At 37.5% G+C, this 25,833-nt stretch overlaps 1 protein-coding gene and 1 pseudogene across 1 annotated transcript in view; one reads left to right on the top strand and one right to left on the bottom strand.

Annotated features, from left to right (window-relative positions):
• PDE11A (phosphodiesterase 11A) overlaps nt 1–25,833 on the bottom strand; it is a 409,487-nt gene that overhangs the window by 161,559 nt on the left and 222,095 nt on the right. Inside the window, exon 9 of the mRNA XM_002749280.6 lies at nt 25,320–25,412. Coding sequence (XP_002749326.3) covers nt 25,320–25,412 — 93 coding nt within the window. The remainder of the gene's footprint in view (nt 1–25,319; nt 25,413–25,833) is intronic.
• LOC108592165 (ATP synthase F(0) complex subunit k, mitochondrial pseudogene) lies at nt 12,583–12,916 on the top strand (annotated as a pseudogene).

The following is a 25,833-nucleotide window of genomic DNA, read 5'->3' as shown; positions in this document are numbered from 1 at the left end:
TGCATGTGATAATGAGTCTTCTGATTTTTTAAGTTTTTAGTATTCTCCTATAAAGGATCTCAGGCATTAACACTTAAAAAGGTTTTAATGATTAATTCTTAGTGAGATTAAATATGGCTCTATACATATGCATATCAGACTATAATTTATAACTATTTCAAAATAAGTGTTCCATTCCCACAATTGCATTACTCCTCTCATTCTGTTTTAAAGTGAGGCTGTTTTTCTTAATCATGTAGGTTATTAAATGTATTAATGTTTCACAAATGCTTTTCTAATGAACTCTTTGCTTACTTGCTTTTTTTGTTAATAAGAACAGAGAAGAACACAGCATTCTTTGGGGATAATTGAGCAACTTGGATTGGTTACTGCTATTTCTGAAACAACTATAATATGTGCCAAATGGTTTTCAAATCTATAATTTATATAACTAGAACTTTTAGTAGTCTGATTTCACTTAAGACCATACTTCTGAGTAGCATGTTATTAAATATTTATATATACTGATTTTCCATTCCTCTCCCCCCATGGTTTTTGAATAATCAAAAGGGTTACCATTATGATTTGAGAGAGAGATACATTGCTTATTTGCATTGGATATGCAGGAACACCGTGGAGCATTTTATGTTTGAAACAGCACAGCTCTGCTGGGAGCTCCTTCTGAAGTAAAAGGAGTAAGGAGAGACCAGGCCTAGTTTGGGCTACTGTCAAACTGACTAGGGCCACAGGAGTGACTGGTCACCATGGATGAAATAAAAATGAAAAGGGCAGCTTCCGATTTGTCTGGGCCAACGTTGGTAGCCATGGAGATCAGATTAGATGAGAGTAAACCAGGGAATCATATTAGTGCAGTCTGGGGTGTACTGATGAATGAACCATTCATTCAATCAAGACATAGCCATTGAAGATTAAATTTGTGCCCAGAACTGTGCAGTCACTAAACAGGCAAACACACAAGTTGAAATAATTGGTACAAATTCAAGTAGCAAAATGCTGAAAGAAACCATGAGAGGAGGTGGGAAGAGTGGCGGGTAGTGGCAGGGAAGTTGGTTAGGGATGACCTCTTTGAGGACATGATATTTAAGCTGAGACCTGGAAAATGATAAAGAACCAGCCAGCCAAGGGGTAGGAGAAGAGCACTGGGCAGAGGGAGCAGTCCCTTCGTTCGATGTCAGGGCGTGTGAGTGGGCAGGGGAGAAAGGAGAGCTGGGCACAAGCCCAGTCCTGAAGGGCCTTTCAGGCTGATGAGGACTTTATTAGAGTCCATGGGGAGCCACCCAGGATTTCAGGCAAGAGGCTGACATTGTCTCTTTAGTTTTCCGGTTATTATGACATTGGAAGGCCCTAATGTGTCGCTCCTCAATTATACCTCACCATAGAGGTGACCACCACTCTGACTTTTGTGGCATTCATTCCCTTGGTGTAGTATGTAGTTTTTCCTTTTCTTGAACTTACATAAATGGATTCACATTACATGTAGAACATGACCCTGGTTGTGTAGAGGGTGGATTGGAGGTGGGCAAGAGTGGATGAGGGAGGGATAATAGTGGCTGGACCAGGATGGTGGACAGGAGATTCCGATCTGTGGAGACAATGCACAGAGATCTTAAAAAAGAAAAAAAAAAAAAAAAAGCTCCACTCAGGGAGGAAAGGACCAGAACCACAGAAGCACTAAGTCCCAAGTCCCAGTCCCTCCAGGAGGGAGCCATACACCAGAGCCCACCAAAAACGGGGAGGGAAGGGCATGCGAAGCCACATACAAGCAAAGTGGACCTCAAAACAAGGAAGGCTGCTTCCCTATGCTTGTGAGTACCTGAGGCTCCACCACTCACACTGTGGCAGTACAGGGATCAGGCATACTGAGTTGCTCCGGCATCTAGTCAGTAGAAGGATGGGAACGGACTGGACCACTTTGGTTCATGTCCATCTGAAGCTGCAGACGGTGAATTTCATTATGAATCTGGGGCAGGGATGGAAAGCAGTATTGGAAAACACAATGCTTTTAAAGATTTCTCAGTAAACAAATATTTATTGAGTATTAGCTATGTTTTAGGAACTATTGTAGGTGCTAGGGATACACCAGTCAAAAAAAGAGACAAAAATCTCTGCCAGTGTGGAGCTTATGATCTAGAGTGGAGAGAGTGGAGTGAAATACGTAAAAGATAGTGTGTCAAGAGATGATGAGTGGTATGGAGAAAAACAAGGCAGGGAAGGGAGATTGGCATGTTGGGGGCAGGGAAAAGGGCATGGCAGATTTAAATAAGACTGTCTGGGAAGGCGGCACTGAACAGTACAAATAAAACCTGAACTTGTAGAGAGAACAAGCCATGTGAATATCAGGAGAAGAGGGTGTAGGGTGCAAGTGCCAAGGTCCTATGGTGTGAATGTGCCCAGCTTGTTTAAGGAAAAGCAGAGGCCAGTGGGATAGAGTGAGGAAAGGGAGAATAACAGGAGGTCATAGAGGCGCCAGGCATTAGATCATCGAAGTTTTGGAAACCATCATAATTTGGCCTTTTGCAAAACAAAAGTGTAGGCACTTGCTGGAGATAAAAAAAAGTTTCCCAAAGGTAGGCTCATGAAATTGGGCCCAGTACACTTGCTAAATTAAGGATCCATTTTCCTCCTTTTCAAAAAGATTAAAGTAGCCGTCCCCTCATCTCTGTCAAACTCAGGGGCTGCTGTCAGCCCCACAGACCCTCATGAGATAGATCATTTTCTTTGGGTGAATCTCATTCCTTGGCAATCTGGGTATGAGTCCTACCTCCCCACCACACACACCCCACAAGCAAATATCCGCTGTTTGTTAATCGGTGTCTGGTTTTTAAAATGGCATTTTAGCCTTTATTCTTATTTCATTCTACAAGATGAATTTAATCACTTACAGGGAGTTGAATGTGAGGTCTGGAGATGGGTCTGTCTGATGGGGCCAAATCTGGAGTTTCCAGACAATGGGAAAAGCATTTTAGGGTGGGACACACTTTTGGAAATAGATGTATACAAATAGAGGGTTTGAAAATTTCTTTACGTTCATCACCTGGTGACGTTCCATGACAGGAAAGGGAAGGAGCTAAAGAGGTAAATGTTTCTCCAGTCTCTGCTCTGGGCCCAACACCTGAGCCAATGTCCTGGTTGGCTGTTTGCCTCCATTCCAAGAGCAGGTGTTTTGGCGAGAAAGTGTTTATTACCGGCTTGGGCTTAACTGCCACAGAGTTTATAAATATACGTGATATACGCATTTAGGGCATGGAGAAGGGGGTGGGGCTTTTATGCTCTTTGTTTTTAGGTGCTAGAGACCTTCTGAAATGCCTTCTTGAGTGTCTAAAGTCAGGCCTCTCCTCTTTCCACTGGGCAGGGAAAAAGCAGGTTTTGTTTTACCCTTTGTTGATATATGATAATTTACATATTTATGGGGTACATGTGTTTGTTACATGCAATGAATGTGTAATGATCAAATCAGGGAAATTGGGCATATCTGCCACTGTCAGTGTGTATCATTTTTATTTGTTGAGACATGTGGATCCCACCTCCCTAAGACTCTGCACCATCAAATACTTTCAGGTGGTTAGGGAGGGCCATGTACAACAAAAGTCTCCCAAGTTGTCCTGGATATTTTAAATAATTAAAAAGCTTACTATTAATTATTTCACTTAAAAACCCCACACATATATTTATACATATATACATTTTTTTATTGCTTTAAGACTTTAGCTTCGGTAAGTCCTTTTGGAAAGACCTGATTGTGATTTTTAAGGCCATAATGAAGGCAGGATGGAGACCCTCAGAGCTAGAGCCTGGTTAGCATCTTCGTGACACTCAGATGACTGACTTGTGAGAGCTGGCCTGGGCCCTGAGCTTTGAAGGGCTCTACTGTGTCTCTTCCATCCTGGAAAGAAAAGCTTGTGGATTTCTAGGAACATGTCATTCAGATTATATTCCAGGTACCCGGGATCAGCCAAACTAAATTCCAGGTATCTCAAATTCCCCCAGGAATTCCAAATGCCCCAAGCCCATTGCCAGAACCTGCAGGGGCTTCTCCACGAGATTTGGGCTCCTCTGGATGCAGCTGTGTGTGGGGGATTGACCGTGTTTGAAATGTGCAGAATACAGGGCTCATACCGGACAAACCCATCACAGTGTGGGGCGGGAGCTAGGGAGAAGGGGAGGTGGGTAACTCCAATGTCTTCTCAACGGTTTATAGGCTTGGTTCCTTCTGATTGGATTTGGGTGTGATTTGCCACCTTCTGAAAGCAGCATCCCAGTACTGTACCCTTACAAGAGCACTAATTAGATGCTGAACATTGCTCCTAAAGTGAATGTCAGTTTCTTACTTGGCCGACTATAAACACGGCTCTCATAAGCCAATGTTTTACAAGGGAAGCCAGCTGGCTTTCTGTTCCACTACAGAAAGCTGTTCTCTTTCTCACACTGTGGAGTAACTGACCTGAGTCAACTAACTTAGACTTAGTGCCTGCTTCAGAAAAAAGTAAGCTGTCGGAGCCCAATGAGACACTGGCTATTACTCCCAGGATCTGTACTGTAAGACCAAAAGCATTAGGGTTGAAAGAAACAGTTTCTGTACTGACAAGTTAGAAATTTTCAGTGATGTAAAAGAGGAGGAGGAGGACGATACATTTCCAAGGGTGCTTTATTCAGTTTGAACTTTTAAATCAATGGGCAAGTCTTCATTATTTACCCTTAATTACTGTCATCACAGTCTCATAAACCAGAAGCATGCCCCCTGGTGTAGAAAACAGGCCCTTTACCTTGGCTCTCTTCCCACTTCCAACAGGGCAGCCAAGGGCTCCAGTGGTAAATGACCTCCTGCAATTGATAGGACATTCCTCAAAAAAGCCCTTGTAGTACAATCTGTACAACATGGCCCTTTGAAACAGATGGATCTGAGCTTGAATCCTGGCTCTGCTTCTAGCTGTGAAATGCAAGCCACAAAGCCCCTCTCAGCAAGTTTCTAAACCTTTCCGAGCCTCAATTTGCTCACTTGTCAAATGGGAATGATACTGTGTACTCCATGCTGTTTTGGTGAAGGTTCAATGAAATACATATGCAAAACACATAATGCCTGACACATAAGCATTTAATAAATGTAGTGTTTTTAAAAAAACACCCAACTAACATAGCAAAAGCAGAAGAAATTAAAAGAATGTCAGGTAATGAAAGACAAAATGTAAACAAACCAGAACAAATGCATCCAAATAACAGTGACTTCTTAACGCTACCTGGGGACGGCTTTAAGTTGCTCCAAACGTTCTGCTTAGTGTTTGGGAACTCTTATCCAGGATCTCAAAGTATGTTCCTTAGACCATGATGGTGATGGCAAATCATCTGAGAGCAGATTTGATTTTGGAAATCCACCAAAAATCATTTAACAGAAAATAAAAACATGGTCAACTTTTCATTCTAAAAAGTATGATTATGAAATACTAAGATAAATTTTCTCTTCACAGCTGCCAGAATGATCTCTCTAAAATGTCAAACTCATGTTCCTCTGCTGCTGAAATCTCTTCAATGATTTGCTACCGCTTTTAGAATCAAGTTCAAATTCCTTCGTGTAACACAAGCATTCTTTGTGATCTGGCCCCTGCTAGCTCTCCAGCCTCAGGCCCTGCCTCTCCTCTGATGTGTCCTTTTCCCTAGCTGCACTGAGGTGCTTGAACAGCATGATGCTTCAGTTCGCTCTACTTCTACCCATGCCTTCCCTTCTCCCTGGAGCATTCCGGCTAGTTGTCTTTAAAAAATTGTATAGCTCACTGCTACCTGTCACTCTGAAATTGCCTTTTCTGCAAAGCAGTTATGTCTGATTTTGAAAAAGACGCCCCTCCTCTATGCTTCCCCTAATGTATCTACCTCTTTCCTGGAGTTCATTACCTTCTACAGTAATCACACTTTTATTTGTCTCTGTTCTCTATTAGACTGAAATCATGGGAAATTATACTCAGCTTATGAAATTTACATAGTCATAGCCTACTCTATGCTGTTTGGGTGAAAATTGAGTTCTTGGCACATAGTAGGTGATCCATTCATAACATTAATGATTATTTATCTTACAAATCTCATGGTTTCCATTAAATAGTTTCAAAAATATTTAAATATTAGAAGGAGTACATAGACTCCCCTGTCGACTATTTGCAGAGAAGTACTATTTGTTCATATACATAAGTTCTTTTTTGTTGCTGTTAAAAAATTACCTTACCGGATTCTGGTATAAAATGATATCTGATGAAGAAAATAGTAGTGGAATATTACCCTAAGTATAAAACAAATATCCATGTATATATATCCCAAGCATATAAATATACTGAGATAAATAAACAGATAAAGAGAAGAGACAAATAACCCATATAAAAGAATTCTAAATAATATATGTATATAATTCCTCTTCAAGGAGGTGGAGCATAACTCCCCACTCCTTAGGTGTGAGCTGTGCATAGTGACTTCCTTCCAAAGACTAGAGTGTAGAAAGAGGAAAAAGTAGTAACTGTACAGTGGGGAAACCTAATAAGCACTACTTCAGCCAGATGATCCAGGTTAATATCAATCATGGGAAATCATTTTGATAGTATGCACCCTTGATATGATGTTATTAAAATGGCACTTCACCTCTGTGTCTTCCTCTCCCATAATTTTGTTTTAATCATGAGGAAAACATTGAAAAAATTCTAACAGAGGGACACTCTACAAAATACCTGACCAGTTTGGTCAAAATGGTCAAGGTCATTATTTACCTTTCATTATTGTCATCACAGTCTCAAAACGGTCAAGGTCATCAAAAATGAAAAGTATGAAAAACTATCACAGCCTAAGGAGACATGATGAATAAATGTAATAGGGTATCCTGAATGAGATGCTGATAAAAAAGGGGATATTAGGTTAAGACTAAGGAATTATGAATCAAGTATGGACTTTAGTTGATAATAATATAGCAATATGGTTCATTAATTGTGATAAATGTACCATATTAATGTTAAATGTTAATAATAGAGGAAACAGGCCAGCCACGGTGGCTCACACCTGTAATCCCAGCACTTTGGGAGGCTGAGGCAGGCAGATCACCTGAGGTAAGGAGTTCAAGACCAGCCTGATCAATACGGTGAAACCCTATCTCTACTAAAAAAATACAAAAATTAGTTGTGCATGGTGGCAGGCATCTGTAATCCCAGCTACATGGGAGGCTGAGGCAAGAGAATCGCTTGAACCCGGGAGGTGAGAGGTTGTGCTGAGCCAATATCACACCACTGCACTCCAGCCTGGGTGACAGAGCAGGACTCCATCTCAAAAAAAAAAAAAAAAAAAGGAGAGGAAACTGGGTATGAAGTATAACAGAACCCTCTGTACTATCTTCTGTACTTCCCCATTTTTCTGTAAATCTCAACTGTTCTAAAATACAAAGTTTATTTCTAAAAAATGATACCCCATGGCTGATTCTCCATGTAGGTTCTCCAACTTTTCACAAAATACCTAAATAAAAACCTAGAAACCATCAGTCACTAAAAATTGATAACCTACTACTAGAATCTGAGAAGAATTTTTACCAAGTATAAGGCAGATGCAGCTGAATTGAGAAAAATAACTAGTGACTTAACCATGTTTCACTTCCCTTCCCCAAAATAAAGCAGTTCCCCTTGGCCTGAAAGAAGATGGGAAGGCATTGTTCTGGAAGCGGTCCCCAGAGGGCAGTGTTCCTTTCTCTACTGTCTGAGCTCTCAGAGACCCAGGATCTGTACTAACGAGAAAATTAACCAGTTCACCTTCTACTGAATGGCAGCTGTTTTTGAAGTATTCTCTTTCATCTTGTGGGAGACAGTCACTGCAAATAAAATGCCATATGATGGTGGAGGGTGGGGGGTGTTGTAAGTAACTACTACTATTGACATTATATGAGCACAGTGGTAAAGATTTTACTGGCGTTAATTCATTTCATTCTCCTAACAATCCCACAAGGTTGGGAAATGAAGAAAAATGAAGTGCAGAAATTGACTTGCCCTGAGATGCACAAGTAAAAAAGTAGCACAGCCGAAATTAGACTCCTAACAGCCTCAGAACAAAGGTAAAAAAACTCAAGAATAATCCCAACAGTCTAATTTTTTTTGAGACAGGGTTTTGCTTTGCTCCTCAGGTTATGGCACAATCATAGCTCAGTTCAGCCTTGAACGCCAGGGCTCAAGGGATCCTGCTACCTCAGCCTCCTGAGTAGCTGGGACTATAGGTACATGCCAGCATGCAGGCTAATTTTTTTTCCTTTTGTAGAGATGAGATCTTGCTATGTTGTCCAGGCTGGTCTCAGACTCCTGGCTTCAAGCAGTTCTCCCACCTTGACCTCCCAAAGTGCTGGAATTACAGGTGTGAGCCACCATGCCCAGGCTCTAACATTCTAATTTTAAAGCCTAACCTTTTAATCACCTAACTGTAGTTAATTAAAAAACCCTAGTAGCTGTGTATGCTGAGAATTGAGATTCTTGTACTTTAATTATAATTTTTATTTGTATTTTACTATACTTGATCCACTCAACAAATATTTCTTACCGTGTGCTGCTGGTACTGCGGACATAATGATCAACCAGACCCACAGACACATATCTATACATAGGGATCCAGAATCCACTGATACCTAATTGGGGATAGAATATTCCATTTCAGCCTAGCAGGAGTACACTAGATCTGTGCCTACATGCTAGATGCTGAGAATCAGCCTAGTAACTAAATATTAATACATAAGTTTGCTCCCCTTTTGTATATCTAACCAAGGAGATTCAACAGGACATAAGTGGACCACGAGAGAGCTCAAGGACAACCCCAAAGTCTTGTCTATTGGCAAACACTGCAGTCCAAGTAAAGGAGAGAAGCACCCTAAAAACCCAGAGAGAATGTTTTAATACATCTGATAATTGCTCATGCATGCAACATTTTAGAAATCTTATGCTTAGTATCTTCATAAGATACAAGAAGAAAGAGCATCATTGAAACTGGATCAGAAAAACAGATAGGCAAAATAGGTTTGAATGAAATTTATGAAACAAAGAAGAATGAGTTAACACAGTTCAACTGTCATTTCCTCAGGGTTGTCGCTCCTGAATGTATCCACAGTAGCCCTGTATTTTTGGTCACTTTTTGTTAAAACATCCTGCTTCATTTTCTTTATGATACAGTATAATAAATTTATCTTACTAATTTATTTGTTTGCTTGTATACTGCCTGTCTTTCTAGAATGTAAGGTTCATGAGAATATGAATATTGTTGAATTTTTAACTGTCTGCCCTCGGTACCAGGAATGGTGTCTACCACAAAGTAGAAGCTCAACAAACATTTACTCAGTGAATGAATACATAGACAACAGCAGAGATGGATAACACATGGAAGAGTTTCAAGATAACTCAAATTATAATAGTAGAATTTAAATCCACGCTGGAGTTAAAGATTTTTTTTAATGCAAGAGCTCAGAATCAACAAATCAATGGAAAAGAACACAGACCAGAAATGGGCCAACACTTATTTTTTAAACAATGGTGCCAAAGTGATCCCATGGAAAAGAAGAAGTTTTTAATAAGTAATAAATATTTTATTTAAAAAATGAACCTCAATGGCTATCAAGATGGATCACAGAGCGAAATGTAAAAGCTAAAACCAGAAAGCTTTTAGAGGAGAAAACAGTACAATATATTCTTGATTTCTGGGTAGGCAAAGGTTTCCTTGATCACTAGTAGCAAAAGTTTTAAATTTAAAAATTGAAAAGTTAGACTTCATCAAAGCTAAAAACATCTTCTCATCAAAAGACACCATGAAAAAATGAATAAGCAAGCTGCAAATTGGGTGAAAATATCGACAATACATATATCTAACCAGGGACTAGTATCCAGGGTATACAAAGAACTCCTTCCACTCAACAATAAAAGACAAGCAATCCTATTAAAAGTGGGCAAAAAATTGGACAGCTCACAAAAGAAGATAGCCAAATGGTAAGTAGCATATAAAAAAAGAGTATAACATTTTCAGTCATAAGGGAAATGAAAATTAAAGCCACAATAGAATATTATATACTTACCAGAATGACTAAAATTAAAATCAGTGATGGTATTAAATACTGGTAAGACTGTGAAACAGTTAAAACTTTCATAGTTACTTGATAGAAGTATACAATGGTATAGCCATTTTGGAAAAACATATATCTGGAAGTTCTTATAAAATTAAACATATACTGACCTGTTAATCAAGTAATACTAGGTATTAGCCCAAGAGAAATCATAGCATATGTTCATAAAAATACTTATACAAAAATGTTCATAGAAGCTTTATTCATATAGCCCCAAACTGGAAATAGCCAAAGCATTGATCAAGAAGAGAATGGATAAACTGTGGTATAATCATATAATAAAATGTTACTCAGTAATTAAAAAGATCAATGTACCTAACCTGGACAAACATCAAATGCATTATGGTGGTTGAAAGAAGCCTTCTCTAAAAGAGTACATACAGTATAATTGAATTTACATGAAATTCTAGAACTGGTGAAACTAATCTATGGTGAAAAAAATCAGAACAGTGATTGTGTGTGGGGGTATCAGTGGTATCCTGGGGACAGAGCACAAGGGAACCTTCTTGGGTGATAATATATCAAGACATTTTTTCTTATAGAGAAGTAACAAAATTGTTGTTTTAAGCTAATACATTTTGGGGCATTTTGATATACAAGATAAGATTATCAAAACAAAAAGATTATGCCTAACCAAATGTTATGAATACATATATTCATTATAAAAAAGCACTTGTATAAATTAAAAAATTTGCTAAGATAATGTAACTAAAAATCTACAATACATGAACAAAAGCCAGGAAACTATAGGGAAAGTGCATACTCCAATTCTTTTTAATAGAGTAAGAAATTAAAAGATAATGGCTCATTTTTGTCTTTATTAACTAGAGAAATATTGATTAAAAAATGCTTTTGTGAAAAAATGAGAATAAATAATTTTCACTTCATGTAAGGAGTAAAAGAAACCAAGCAAAATATAGTCCATATAGTAAAATTCAGAAAAAGCAAAGCATAAGAAAGTAAAAGCTCAGCTAGCATAAGATAAAATAATAGATGTAAAACAAAATCCCTCATTAAAAGCAGAGTCTCAGATTAGACAAAAATTATATTCAGAGCAGTGAGATTATATCAGTTAGAAAAAAGAAATCTCCCAACAACAAAAAAGAAACCAGGAGCAGATGGATTCACAGTTGAATTGTACCAAACATACAAAGTACTAATACCAATCCTCCTGAAACTCTTCCAAAAAATTGAAGAGGGGATTCTCCCTAACATTTTCTACAAGGCCAGTATCATCCTGATATCAAAGCCAGACAAGGACACAACAACAACAAAAAAAGAAAATTACAGACCAATATCCCTGATGACATAGACACAAAAATCTTCAACAAAATTCTAGCAAATCAAATCAAATAGCACATCAAAAAGATAATATACCATGATCAGGTGGGATTCATCTCAGGGATATGAGAATGGTTCAACATATGCAAATCAACAAGTGTGATAAAAAGCACAGACCATAAGATCATCTCAATACATGCAGAAAAAGCATTCACTAAAATTCAGCATCCCTTCATGATAAAAATCCTCAACAAATCAGACATAGATGGAACATACCTCAACATAATAAAAGCCATATTCAACAAATTCATAGCCAACATCATACTTTATGGAGAAAAGTTGAAAGCATTCCCTCTAAGAACAGGAACAAGACAAGGATAGCCAAATGCAGAATGAAATGGGACACATACTTCTCACAAAAGATAAAAATTAACTCAAGTTTGATTAAAGACCTAAATGTAAGACCTCAAACTATAAAAATCTTAGACAAACGCCTAGGAAAAACTCTTTTGGACATTAGGATAGGCAAAGAATTTATGACCAAGCTCTCAAAAGCAAAGGCAACAAAAACAAAAATAGATAAGTGGGACTTAAGCTAAAAAGTTTCTATACAGCAAAAGAAACAATCAACAGGGTAAACAAACCAAGAATGGGAAAAAAATTTTCAAATTATGCATCTGACAAAAGGCTAACATGCAGAATCCATAAGAAACTCAAAGAATTCAATAATAAAAACAAATAACCTCATTAAAAAGTAGGCAAAGGACATGTAAATGAGCAACAAATACATGAAAAAAATACTCAACATCAGTAATCATCAGATAAATTCAAATTAAAACCACAATGAGATACCATTTTACACCAGTTAGAATAGCTATTATTAAAAAGTCAAAAAACAACAGATATTGGCAAGGAGGTAGAGAAAATGCAATACTTATACACTGTTAATAAGAATTGGTAAATTTTTATGGAAAACAGTTTGAAAATTTCTCAAAGAACTAAAAATAGAACTACCATTCAATCCAGCAATCCTACCACTGGGCATAGACCCAAAGGGAAAGAAATAATTATATCATAAAGATACCTACTCCCATATGCTTATCACAGCACTATTCACAATATCAAAGATATGGAATCAACCTAAATGTCTATCAATGTAGGACTGGGTAAAGAAAATGTCATTGAAAGACCCTGGGTGAGGAATTTGTGGCTTTAGCAGATTGAGATCATGGCAGGTCCAGAAGCTGATGAACAATTTCAGTTCACTGGTATTAAAAAATATTTCAACTCTTATAGTCTCACAGGTAGAAGGAATTGTGTACTGGCCACACACGGAGGCATTGCTTTGATTATCTTATATTTCAATTTAAGGTCCAAAAACACTCCAGCTGTGAAAGCAACATAAATGGATTTTAAACTGTCTCTGGTTCTTAACCTCATCTGTTAAGTTCCATGCCTGGAGAAGCTAATCCCAACTCATCATGTGATAATACAATTTGTACAATAAATTATGAACCTGGAAAAAAAAGAAAATATGAGATACATATATATCTCCACATAACTGAATACTATTCGGCCATAAAAAAGAATGAAATTATGTCTTTTGCAGTAACATAGATGTAACTGGAGGTCATTCTCCTAACAAATAATTCAGAAACAGAAAAGGCAAATACAGTGTGTTCTCAGTTATAAGTTGGAGCTAAAGAATGGGTATACATGGACATACAGTGCAGATTAATAGACATGCGAGGCTACAAAAGGTAGGAGGTTGGGAGAGGGTGAGGACTGGAAAATTACCTTTTAGATACAATGTTCACTATTAGGGTGCTGGGTACACTAAAAGCTGACTCACCACTACATAATATATCCATGTAAGAAATCTGTACTTGTACTTTCTAAATATATTTTTAATTTAAAAAATAAAAAATATATATTTAGATGCATGTAGTTTACAAAAAATATGCCTAAAACAAAATGACCCAGAAGTAAAAAATAAAATAAAAAGATGAGTGGAGAATTATCACTTCAAAATATATCCTTAAGAGGATTTATCTAAAACCTCAGTAGAGGCTATGTCCCCTCTCAAATGCTCTTATGGCATCCTGTATTTTCTCCTTACAGAATTTATCCCAACTGTTACTATATTCTGGTTTGCATGATTTTTTTGGTCTGCCTCCACACTCTAAGCTCTTTAAGGCAGAAATAAGTCTGCTTTGCTTACTGCCTTATTTTCAGTGCCCAGCACAATGCTTAGAAATAGGAAATAATCACTGAATGAATGCATTCTAGAAAAGAAGTAAAATAAAAGAGCAAGCACAAATAACAACATTAATTTCAAACTAAGTCGATTCCAAGGTCAAATTAATCAAATGAAAGAGTAATTTTAAATCTGTAAAAGAAACGCCTCATGGTCTTGGACCTGTTTCTGTATATAATATAAAATAAAAAATGTATAAAACAAGAAATATAAACCATTCAAGGAGAGAGATTGATGATAGACTAAAAATATGTTTAACTTCCTTCCTGACAAATATCATGAAATTACCAAAAATGCTAATATCTGATACATCCAGATCAACAGTGGAAAATAGAAAGGATTGGCCAGTAGTTTCAACTACTGGTAAAGAAGACCTCACGATATTATCACTGCCTTCATAACAACAAGAAAAAAAATGATAAAGTAAAAATCATTCTTGATTTTAAAGCTGTCAAAGAGCAAGTGGGAGACAAAGGGAAGTCTAAACAAATAAAATTCCAGTCAAGAGAAGCTTTTCATAGACCAATAAAGGGCAGTGACTGCTTCCATACCTGGGACCAAGTGTTTACATAGTGGAGAGAAGAACCTGCTATCAGAGAGCAACTCCTAAAAGGAGAAAAACTAGCAATTTTTCAAATGATAGTGAGGGTTGGCAAACAGATTGGTATCTGGAAGAGCCACAAATACAAAAGTAAATTTCTCAGCTTGAATATTGTCTGCCACAGGAATTTTGCTGTGAAATTGATGATGAGTGCAGGGCCAGAAAACGGAAATCTTACACTCTTGCACATGAGTAAGGTTCCAGGCCCTGCTGGACTTGATGTCAAAGAGAACTAAAATGAACTATAGTTGCTCCCAGTTCAAATCCTGATTGTGACCAGTCACTCAATGCAGCCTGGGTGGTCGGTTGAAGGGCAAAGGAAAATCTTCATAATCTCTTTTGAAAGCAGAAATAAATTGAAACTAATAAAAAGCTTCAGCCAATGAAGCAGAAAAATGAGACCTATAATCAAGAGAAGAAACAATCAGTACAGGCAGACTTACAGATGTTAGAATTAAAGACCAGGAATCCAAAATCACAATTATAAAGAATTATATGTTAAAAACATATAGAAGAAATTTTAGAATATATAGAAATATTTATAGAAGAAAAGGTAGATATAATTAATAACAGTTGGTAAGTTTCTGCAGAGAAATGAAACCTTAAAAAAGTACCAAGTCAAAATTTATAAAACTGAAAAATGTCAGAGTGTCAGAGAATTGTGGGCCAATATCATTTGATTCAACATATATATAGCTGCGTCCAGAAAGAGAGAGAATAGGAAAAAATAGGTATTTGAAAAGATATTAGCCAAGTATTTTCTGAAATCAGTGAAAGTTATCAACTCTTAGATCTAAGAAACTCAGTGAACCCCAAGCAGAAGAAACATAAAATAAAACACATTTATGTACATCATAGTCAAATGACTGAAAAATGAAGATCTAAAAGGAAATGTTAAAAACAGTAAGGAACAAAAACATTACATTTAGGAAAACAACAAAAATGATGGCAGAATTTCCACTAGTAACAATGGAAGCCAAAAGACAGTGATATCTTAAAAGGGCTGAAAGAAAGAAAAAATTGTCAGTCCAAATGATAAGGTAGTTAGCTTTAAGCAATAAGTTACCACTGATTTTGATTTCTTCTAAATACTTTTACATTTTCTATAACAATTTCATTGTTATTATAATTTAAAAACATTTTTATTTTTGTTATTATTATTATTATTATTTTTTACACAGGGCCTTGCTCTGTCACCCAGGCTCAAGTACAGTGGCATGATCACGGCTCACTGCAGCCTTGAACTCCTGGGCGCAAGCAATCCTCCCACCTCAGCCTCCCAAGTAGTTAGGACTATAAGTCCTAACCACCATGCCTGGTTAACTTTTGTATTTTGTATTTTATAGAGATGGTGCTTCACCATGTTGCCCAGGCTGGCCTTGAACCCTCGGGCTCAAGTGATCCACCCACCTTGGCCTTCCAAAGTGCTGAGACTGTAGGCATGAGCCACTGTGCCTGGCAAAAAGATTCTTTTTTTTTTTTTTGAGATGGAGTTTTGCTCTTGTTGCCCAGGCTGGAATGCAATGGCTCTATCTTGGCTTACTGCAACCTCTGCCTTCTGGATTCAAGTGATTCTCTTGCCTCAGCCTCCCAAGTAGCTGGGATTACAGGCATGTGCCTCCATGCCTGGCTAATTTTGTATTTTTAGTAGAGACAGGGTTTCTCTATGTTGGTCAGGCTGGTCTCGAACTCCCAATCTCAGGTCATCCATCTGTCTTGGCCTCCCCAAGTGCTGGGATTACAGGTGTGAGCCACCACACCCGGCCAGCAAAAGCATTTTTAAAAGAACAAGTAAGACAAATATTGCATATGGGTTATACTGAATATACAAGAATCCTCAGAACACTATCTGACAAATTTTTATCCTCATACCAAATATCTAAATGATTCCTACTATTTTTACTAGTCTTTGTAAAATATTTATATATGAAGATTATCTAAAATAACAGAGTTTTTATGTGACAGTAGCCCTTTCATAAAGAGATTAAAAGTAAGAAACAATCACATCTATTGGGGTAGGTGAGAAAACACTAATGAAAGAGGTGAAAGTTGAGGTTTATTAGAAAATAAGGAAATGAAGAAAAGTTTCAGAATGAAAATTTAAAGACATTTGAGAAATGCAAATAAATCTAGGTTTTTTCATGGAGGGATAGAGTGAGAAATTGATGTCAATAGTGGAGAATCTTGAAGGCTCTAATTTGTAGGCAATGGTGAAAGAAATGTTTACCTAATCTAACATGTTTTCAGTAAAGAAGAATTTACAAATAAGAACAATTCTATGTCTACTGGTGTGCTACATTTGGCTTTCTAATTGTCAGCTTGGTATTCCTTGTACTGTAAATTAACATGAGTGGATATTTATCATCTGGACAATCACTAGATCATTGTCTGACAGTAACTGAATCTGAAAAAATTATTTTGGTAGGTAAAAGGATGTGTAAGTGGAACTCTTCCTGAATTTATAACTGAGAACAGCTGGTACTACATTCTAAAGGTAGGTGCTAAGCCATTTAGCTTATCTGTTCAGGACTTGGAAAGAAAATGCCCCAAACTAACTCTGCCTCCTCCAAGATGAGCTGCTCATTGTTCATCTCTGAATTGTCTAAGAAAAGGGTAACAGTTTATGAGCAAGTCTTATATGGAAGATTTCTTAGCTAGGGTTTCTTAAAGCTTCCTTCTACAGAACTACTTGGAGAACCTGTTATGTATTTCCCCAGGATGTGAGATGGTAGCAGACACTGGTAGCTGACTCATGCCTAAACATTCTTAAGGTTAGTGGACAGAAGGAAGAGAGTGCTACATTGAGGGGACCTGTGTTTGTACAATTTAATAAGCAAAGACTCATTAAATTGAGTGAGTTTTCCCCTGACACAAAAAGACTCATGAAAAATAATCAGTCCATGGAAGCAACCCAACTATTCACTAATGTATAAATGGAAAAACAAAATGTCGTATATAATTACAACGGAATATTATTCAGCCTTAAAAATGAGGGAAATTCTTTCACATGCTACAACATTAATGAACCTGAAATACATGCCAAGGGAAATAAGCCAGTCACACAAGGACAAATATTGCATGATTCTATTTATATGAGGCAGCTACAGTAGTCAAATTCATAGACAAAACTAGAATGGTGGTTGCCACAGGCTGAGAGGAGGGAATGGGGATTTAGTGTCTCATGGGTACAGAGTTTCAATTTGGGAAGATGAAAAAGTTCTGTAGATGGATAGTGGTGATGGTTGCACAACAGTGTGAATGTACTTAGTACTGTACACTTCAAAATGGTTAAAATGATAAATTTCATGTGTTTATTTTATTACTATTAAAAAATAATAATAATAACCTTCACCAAGAGGACTGCCTAGAGAAGTGAGCGGACCTTCACAGAGGGAGGGTCAGGATGGGCCACTGGAAGCCAGGAATGAGAATGGATAATAAGCTGCCAGTCAGGAGAGGAAAACCACAAGTAATGCTAACAGGAGATTCCCAGCCAGGCAGTTCTCTGAAGAATTTATGACAGCGGCTCATTACAAAAAGAAAATGTTGGTGTCTGACACAGATGGCCCTGAAATCAGGTTAGGAAATCATAAGACTTCGCCCTTTCATCCTAGCTGCCTCTTGAGTCCTGTATCTGAGTTGGGAGATGAGATGAAGTGAGGAAGAGTAAAGAAGCTATGACTATGACTCTCTCCCGACTACAGGTTTCTGAATGAGGGGAAGGGAAGAAGCACAGAGACAATTTAACACCTGTGTGTGCCAAAAAAGTGGTGGAATCGTACTAGAGAGTTTATCCCAGGAATAGGGATGACTGATTCAACAGAGTAAGTTTAAAGGAAGAGGAGTGAGAAATAATGAAGTGGCATTCTACTTGTAGCTTCTAAGTCTAAGTTTTTCACCCAATGAGAGAAAAATCTCTCCTTGGGGCTTAGAAGATTCCTGATGAAAGAATCACTGCTTCCACTTCTCTCCTTCTCCCTTACCTTCAGGAAGTTAGAATGGCTTCTTCATATCTAAAGATATATCCCATGGAAGACGGTATCTAGGAAGAGATCCAACATCCTCCCCAAGTGAAAGCAACTCTGTATCTGTAGCCATAGCTTATGAAGGAGGAAGGGAATACAGAGGTGGTGTTATGCCAGTCTGTGGTCAGCAAGACTGCCACTAAGTAGTTCTCCCAAAATAGGCCAAGGTTTTCCATTTCAGAATGTTGCGATGGCAGAAAAAATAATTATTTGTGGTGGGATACATTCATTTATTCAATATACTTTTATTGAGTACCAATTGTATATAGAATACTGAAAGGAATAAAAGCTAGATAAGACATGATCACACACTTCAAGGCACATATGTTTTATCAGAGGTAAACATACAGACTCGTAATTAACAACAATATAGGGCAAACAGAGGAACAAAAAAACTTTGGGATTGGGTGGGTTATAAAGGGGATTACATGTACATTGTGCTTTGAATGATGGGGAAATTTTGAGTGGATATGGTATAATTGGAACACAGAAAAACAAAAGTGAATGAGAGTGGAGACAGCAGAGAAACAGGTAGCTGATCCTCAGACTATGAAGTCACTGGGTTTGTAAGTAGCATATAATATTCTGAGAAGAGAAATGAGAACCAGGGGTAGGAAAGTAGTTTGTTATGAGATTTCTGAGGGCCTCAAAAGCCAGGACATTTGTACTTTAAAAGGTAATGGGGGGTGAGTGATGAAATATAAAATATGTTTTAGGAAGAACAAGTAGAAGGCTATTGCAATTGCCCAGTGAAGAGGTAATGGAGCCTTTAAGTAGGATGGTTGCTTTGGCAATTGTAAAGGTGGAAATAGATGGGAGAGGCTTTGGGGAGGAAGAATAAATGGGGCTTGGATCCTGATTGCATATGCCTTTTTGTCATTCTCTGTTTGACCCTCATTTCTCCCTCTTCTGATTCTAGAGCTGTATGCAGAGTCCCTTAGCATACAGACTTATATTTTCTGAAAAATTTCCCATCAATATTAGGTTAGGCTTCATTTGCAATAACTATGAAAGACACCCAAAATGACAATTCCTGATGTTCAAAATGAGGAACATCTACATCTACATTTACATCTGTATTGCGTTTTATCTGTATTGTGGCTTTTAGAAAAGGGTTCCATCTTTTACCTAAGAATTTCTACTCTTAGAAAATGTGAACGTACACTAGTATAGCTCTTCTGAAGCTCTTGGTCATGTAGAATGGAAATCAGAATAATAAAATTAAAGTGATTATAATGATAGTAAATTCCTCTCTTTGTTCCATTATTCAGCTTTAAGAGCATTTCTGCTCTCTAAGAGCCTTAGAGTATTAATTTTATATATCTAGGACAAAGGATTTTAACAATAGAATTATATAATTAAATTACGAGAAATTAAAAACAGTTATCAAAATAATTGAGTTGATAATTCAATTGTTAAACAAAATCTGGATAATGTATTAGTCACTCCAATTTTTAAAGACCAGAACAGTAGAAAATGTGTATGCTTACATTTCTGTTTCTCACCTTGTGTAGATTATGACTGAAATGAGTTGAAGTTGCCAATATGTGACAACAGGGAAGGGACCGCCTTGCATGACAAGTCTTTTGGGGAAGCTTTGTCCTTGGTGATGTCTAGCTTTTCAAGACCTGTTCTGTTTCTGACATGGCAAATTTTGTATTTCTATGCCCTCGACTTTTCTGCAGGTGCATATATAGTAACACAAGCTACAGACAATGGGCCTGCATTGAGCAAGCAGTAGTGCCCTGGAGCAGCTGCACTTGCAGTGCTTCTGGGATGTTCAGTGGTGTGACTAAACAGCATGTATCAAAGAACTAGGAAACAGGCAATCTGTTTTCAGTGCTGACTTTAAGCAGGAAGTGATTTTCCTGATAAAACAGGCAAAAGAAAAAATCATAGCTCCCCAATCAGAATAGTCTTACAGGAAATCTTGGGCTAAGTAGACAAAACTCAATGAAGATTAAGGACTGCAAGTGCACTGGTTGATAAGAATAACTAATTTTTATTAAGAACAAATTATAACTAAACACTTTTTCTAAACACTTATCCTGCATTTTTTTTGGTAACTGTTAAAATAGGAGTAGGTTTCTTGTTAATGTTTAATTTCTGTAGGTACATAGTAGGTGTATATATTTGTGGGGAAACAGGCTTCTTATACCCATTTAACATATGAAAAAAAAGAGATTGAGAGATTAAGTAGCTTGCCCAAGGTCGATAGCTACCGAATCAGGATTTAAATCCAATGAACTGCTCAGGCTAATACTAAAATCAACACTAAATCTTCTCCCTACACTGCCTTTTGCATGGATAAAGTCAGCAAACTCCTTCTGCAGGGGATACTGACACAAAGCAAGATCTACATTAAAAGCGTACTTAAAGCAATGAAGTTCTGGTTTAGAAATAGGCAGATTGATGGAACAAAGTAACATGTAAAGAAATATACTTGAACACATATATAAGAATTTATATAATTTAATGTGGTACTTCATATTGTTTGAGTAGGCAGATAAGCTAGATATGAGCAGGAGGGGGAGTCCCCTGAGAAAAGGGAGGTTTGGAAAAATCTCATACCCCAGAGACCACCCAAAATACGCATCCTAGCTATGAGCAGAGAGGAAGAGAAATACATATGCAGAAAGAGACACCCCTTAAGACTCCCAGTAATCACTCACGCTGCAATTAACCCATCAGAATGTAGGGGAAAGAGGGAAAAAGGAGAAATTTTTGCACTTGTTGCACCTAAGAGATACACAGATGCAATAAATACAGATTTAACCACTTACCAACCTTGCTCAGGTGGTGATAATGAGTAATGCAGGATTATGTAGAATTCACATTTAACACTGGCCAGTATATACAGGTGAACTAACCGTAGAGGAGAATCCCACAAATTTGGGGTGGAAACTAGGTGAGGGAAAAGGTGGGGACTTAAGGCAGAAGTGGGAACTAGACAAAGACAAAGGCAGAGACTTGAGGCAGAAGCAGAAACTTGAAGAAACAGTGCCATGATAACCACAATGCAGAACTCCCAGGGCTGCCGCTGGCTTATTCCCTCTTGAACAGCCTGCTCTGCTTCATCTTTCAGCATGCACTGTCTCTGCTTCTACCCAACCCTTGCTGCTACTACTCCTGTTTCTCCAGCTAGACCAGCCTGCTCCTCTCCTGGAGTGTCCTTAGTTCAATCAACTCTGTAATCTTTATTTGCTTTCAATAAATCTTTTGCTTACATTACTAATTGGCCTCTTGGCTAAATTCTTCTCCAAAGCAAGACAAGAACTGAGGATTCCTGCACCTCCTGGTAACAAAATCATTAGGAAAAGTGCCCAATATTAAATAAATATATGGAAATCAATGGCTGTTTGGGAGAAAAAATAAAGTTAAAGCCCTATTTTTTTTATTTTTTTAAGTGTACTTCTAGTGAGCTCTGAGTGTTTTACAGACTATATATACTCTGCCCCATTTGTGGGGATTATTAATTTTTCCAGAGAATTTATGTGGAGAATATTACTTTCAGAGGATGTATCACAAACGAACGTATTTTTGTTAAAAATGCTTTGGGAATAGGATTTGTAAAATCCTATTCCCAAAGGAGAAGAGAAAAGAAGAGAACAATGTGGTTCTTTTGAGTCTCATGAACACACAGCAAGACATGTATTCCCATTAACTCTCTAGGCCATGAACTATGTGTGCTCCCTTTCTAAGAAAGGGGGCGGGGGAAGGACATTGCAATAAGGTCATGGGATTGAAAGAGCTACATTTAGACACAGCTGTTTTGGGGTCAAGGTCAAGCAGGACAAAAATGGAAGAGAATAAGGAAAAATGAAACAACACAAGGAGAAGAAGAACTTGGCCACACCTGAGAGAAGAATCTTTCCTTAGCCACAGCGGAAAAGGGGAAAGGGCTAGCCCAGAATCTCAGAAAGAAGAGATAGGAATGATAGAGGGTAACATGGCATTTAGTTCTGTTCCTCCTGGCTTTCTCTCTTTCAGCTCTGTTATTACCATTTTACTTAAAAAAAAATTTTGTTGGATCATTTATAGTCTTATAAAGTAGCTCAAATCTTTTATGGGACTAAGTAGGTTATAAATACATACTTTTAATGTAAATATTTATAAAAATATTACACTTACACATATTCATGTATAATATTTATAAATACATAAATTTAAAAATATATATTTATTTAGAAGTTAATGTATATTATAATATATATATATCTCATTCCCAAATTTGGGTTTAGTAGTTCTCAAAAAATGATTTTTTTGTCTTTATAAAGTCCTCAGGATAAGAAATCCTTCCAGATACTCTTGCATGTAGATTCCTAAGCCAGGGAGTGTGGTAGACCCCACCTGATCACTAGTGTCAAGAATTTGGTACTCAATGGGGTAGGAGTTGGTTGACAGTGGAAGGGGTGAGAGCAAGATGGTAACACCATAACTCTGACTGGGAATGCCACTTTTGACACTGGCACAAAATAAAGCATGTTGAACATACAAGTCATCACCTATAAGTCAACTTCTTGAAAGTTTAAGATTGTCACAAGGCTAAGAGTTGGGTTGGAGATTTGGCAGAGTTGGTAGTAATTTTTGTGTCTAAGGACAGAGAGATCTGAGTTACATAAACAAGAAGTGTTCACTATGAACTGAAATAACCAATTCATGGGTAAGGAGACTGTGGCTAGAAATTCTAGGGTACATGAGTGTTTTCTAGATAATGGTAACTGTGGCTCATTGGAGCAAGAGTAGTGCCAGTGAGAGTGGTGCCTTTTACCGAATCTTCCCATCTGGGGGTAAATGGCCATTCATGCTGCAACCCAGTTATTCTAGCTCCTTCTCAAAGGATGGCGAAGTGCCAGAGGTAGGTGAGGAGTAAGAATACAGGTACAGGTAAGATGTTCCCTCTTTGTGTGTTAATTATGCTGTGACATAATGAAGTAGGATTTAGATGGAACTAGTGTATGGTGTGCCTTTCTTTTTATAGCTACAGGTACTAAACAACAATGGGTGAAGCAACACTGTGGATATCAGAATTTGATGATGGTGAAGGAGGCATAACTCAACATTTGCTGTTCTAAATTCCTGTATTTTGCTATTTCCCCCCAATCCATGGTGGTTTCTCAGTAATAAATATACTACTACAAATAATAATAGTGTTATTTCTATGATTTTATTGAATGCTTATTAACATCTTCACATGCCTCATCTCATTTAATTCTCACAAATGAGGCAGGTGACAGATCCAGGATTTAAAAATAGTTCTGCACACAGATTGTAATGCTCTACTAATGATTCTTATCAGTTGGTTGCATGTTCACAGTTCACCCATTTATTGATTTATCCTATAGATACTGTTTTTAGTCCTTACTGTAAAAAATATTACATACAAACAAAGCAGGGCTATCTCAGAAGAGCAAAAAGCATCCCTTACCTTGATTCTTTCCTTCCTCCTTTTTTCCCTCTCACCCTTCATTAAAAAATTATTCAATAAATCCCTTCTTTGTGCTAAGCACCCTGCTAGGCATTGCAAATAAAAATCCATGTGCTTCTAGAATTCATAATTTAGCCAGAAAATTAAAAGCATATAGATAGATAACTATAATTTTATATCTTTTACATCTCAAATCTCAGTAGCACAGGTAACATCGATTTGCCTACTTTTTACATCTGGCTTAACACACAGAATATTTTGAAGATTTTCTATCTATCATATCAGACTCTTCTATATACTTTTATCTTGGCACTTACATTTTATCTTGCCTACTTAATAAGCATTTCATAGATATAAAGAAAATCTTTGGTAAAATCTACAGAGCAGGCTGGGAGTGGTGGCTCACACCTATAATCCTAGCACTTTGGGAGGCTGAGGTGGGCAGATAACCTGAGGACAAGAGTTTGAGACCAGCCTGGCCAACATAGTGAAACCCTATCTCTACTAAAAATATAAAAATCAGCTGGGCATGGTGGTAGGTACCTGTAATCCCAGCTACTTGGAAGGCTGAGGCAGGAGAATCACTTGAACCTGGGAGGCAGGGGTTGCGGTGAGCTGAGATCACACTACTGCACTCCAGCCTGAGCAACAGAACAAGACTCCATTTCAAAAATAGAAAAAAAAATCTACAGAGCAGAAGCTAGAAGAAAAAATAAGTCTTGGGTCAAAACAAGCATCTGAGATTCAGGGGAGATTAGAACTGCTCTTTTGGAACTTAATAGGTCTGAGAGGATACATGTGCAGACATGGGAACAGGTCAACGTTCTTGATGGGACATGTGTTGGGGGGAGGGAGGGAGAAAGAGAATCAGATAATGACAGGAGCAGCTTTCTCCACCTAGGTCATATATCCTCATAATGAAGTTTTCTCTTATGATAAGAAAAGTTGTGATTTTATAGAATATCTATACATCTTTGAATTTAAGTTTAAAAGAAATTTAAATTCTGCTGAATTATCTTTGGATTATCACTATTTAATAAATATAATTATAAAAATCTATATCCAAATATAGGACATATATGAATAGGCTTCAGGGTATCTGTGAACCCTTGAAATAATATGTAACAGTGTGTTTTTCTTTTTTTGTTTTTCTTTTATTTTTTTTGGAGACGGAGTTTCACTCTTGTTACCCAGGCTGGAGTGCAATGGCGTGACCTTGGCTCATGGCAACCTCCGCCTCCTGGGTTCTGGCAATTCTTTTGCCTCAGCCTCCTGAGTAGCTGGGATTACAGGCAGGCGCCACCACGCCCAGTTAATTTTTTTTTGTATTTTTAGTAGAGACGGGAGAAAGAAAGGTCTCGACCAGGATGGTCTCGATCTCTTGACCTCGTGATTCACCTGCTTTGGCCTCCCAAAGTGCTGGGATTACAGGCGTGAGCCACCGCGCCTGGCATGTTTTTCTAGACTTCATGAAATGTAAACCCAGGACCTAAAATGATTAAGGACCAATAAATAGATAATTAAAATTTGAGACATGTAAAATTTGAGCCCCATAACCAGGGACATTTTTTCCCTCATAAATTAGAGCTAGCAGCATACAAACCTGACATAAATACTGTACTTACATCAAGAGCCACAGATTGCTTGGCCCAGGATTTCTTCACTTGATCATACATAATTGTGTTGTTGATGCCAAGTCCACAAAAGATGACAAAAGCCTAGGAAAGGACAAACCTGCTAATTAAACATTGCGACAACTCATTGGTAAAATCTAATATGAAAGCAGGGAGTCACCAGGGATGGATCTGAAATACAATCTTATTGTACACAGAGGTAGGCCTTGGGAAAATAAGCATATTAAAATTCTTAATTACTATTATTATATAACAACTTTATAGCTTACACTGCTCGTGAGAAAAAATTATGAATTTAATGTCATTGTAGTGAAACTACTTCATATGTTTAAACATACTCATAGTCTGTTTAAATGGGTTCTTAATTTATTTAGGTTGTGGATTGATTTTAGTAAATCCATTCTATTTAACCAAAGCAACCTCTTTTAGTTGCTAGGCTATACAATATTTTGGTAAAAAGCTAAATTAATGTAACCATAGGGTGTTAAGGGGAAGGAGGACTGAG

The sequence above is a fragment of the Callithrix jacchus genome, chromosome 6 (assembly GCF_049354715.1).
Source record: "Callithrix jacchus isolate 240 chromosome 6, calJac240_pri, whole genome shotgun sequence".
NCBI lineage: Eukaryota > Metazoa > Chordata > Mammalia > Primates > Cebidae > Callithrix > Callithrix jacchus.
This window is presented reverse-complemented; position numbering and strand designations above follow the sequence as displayed.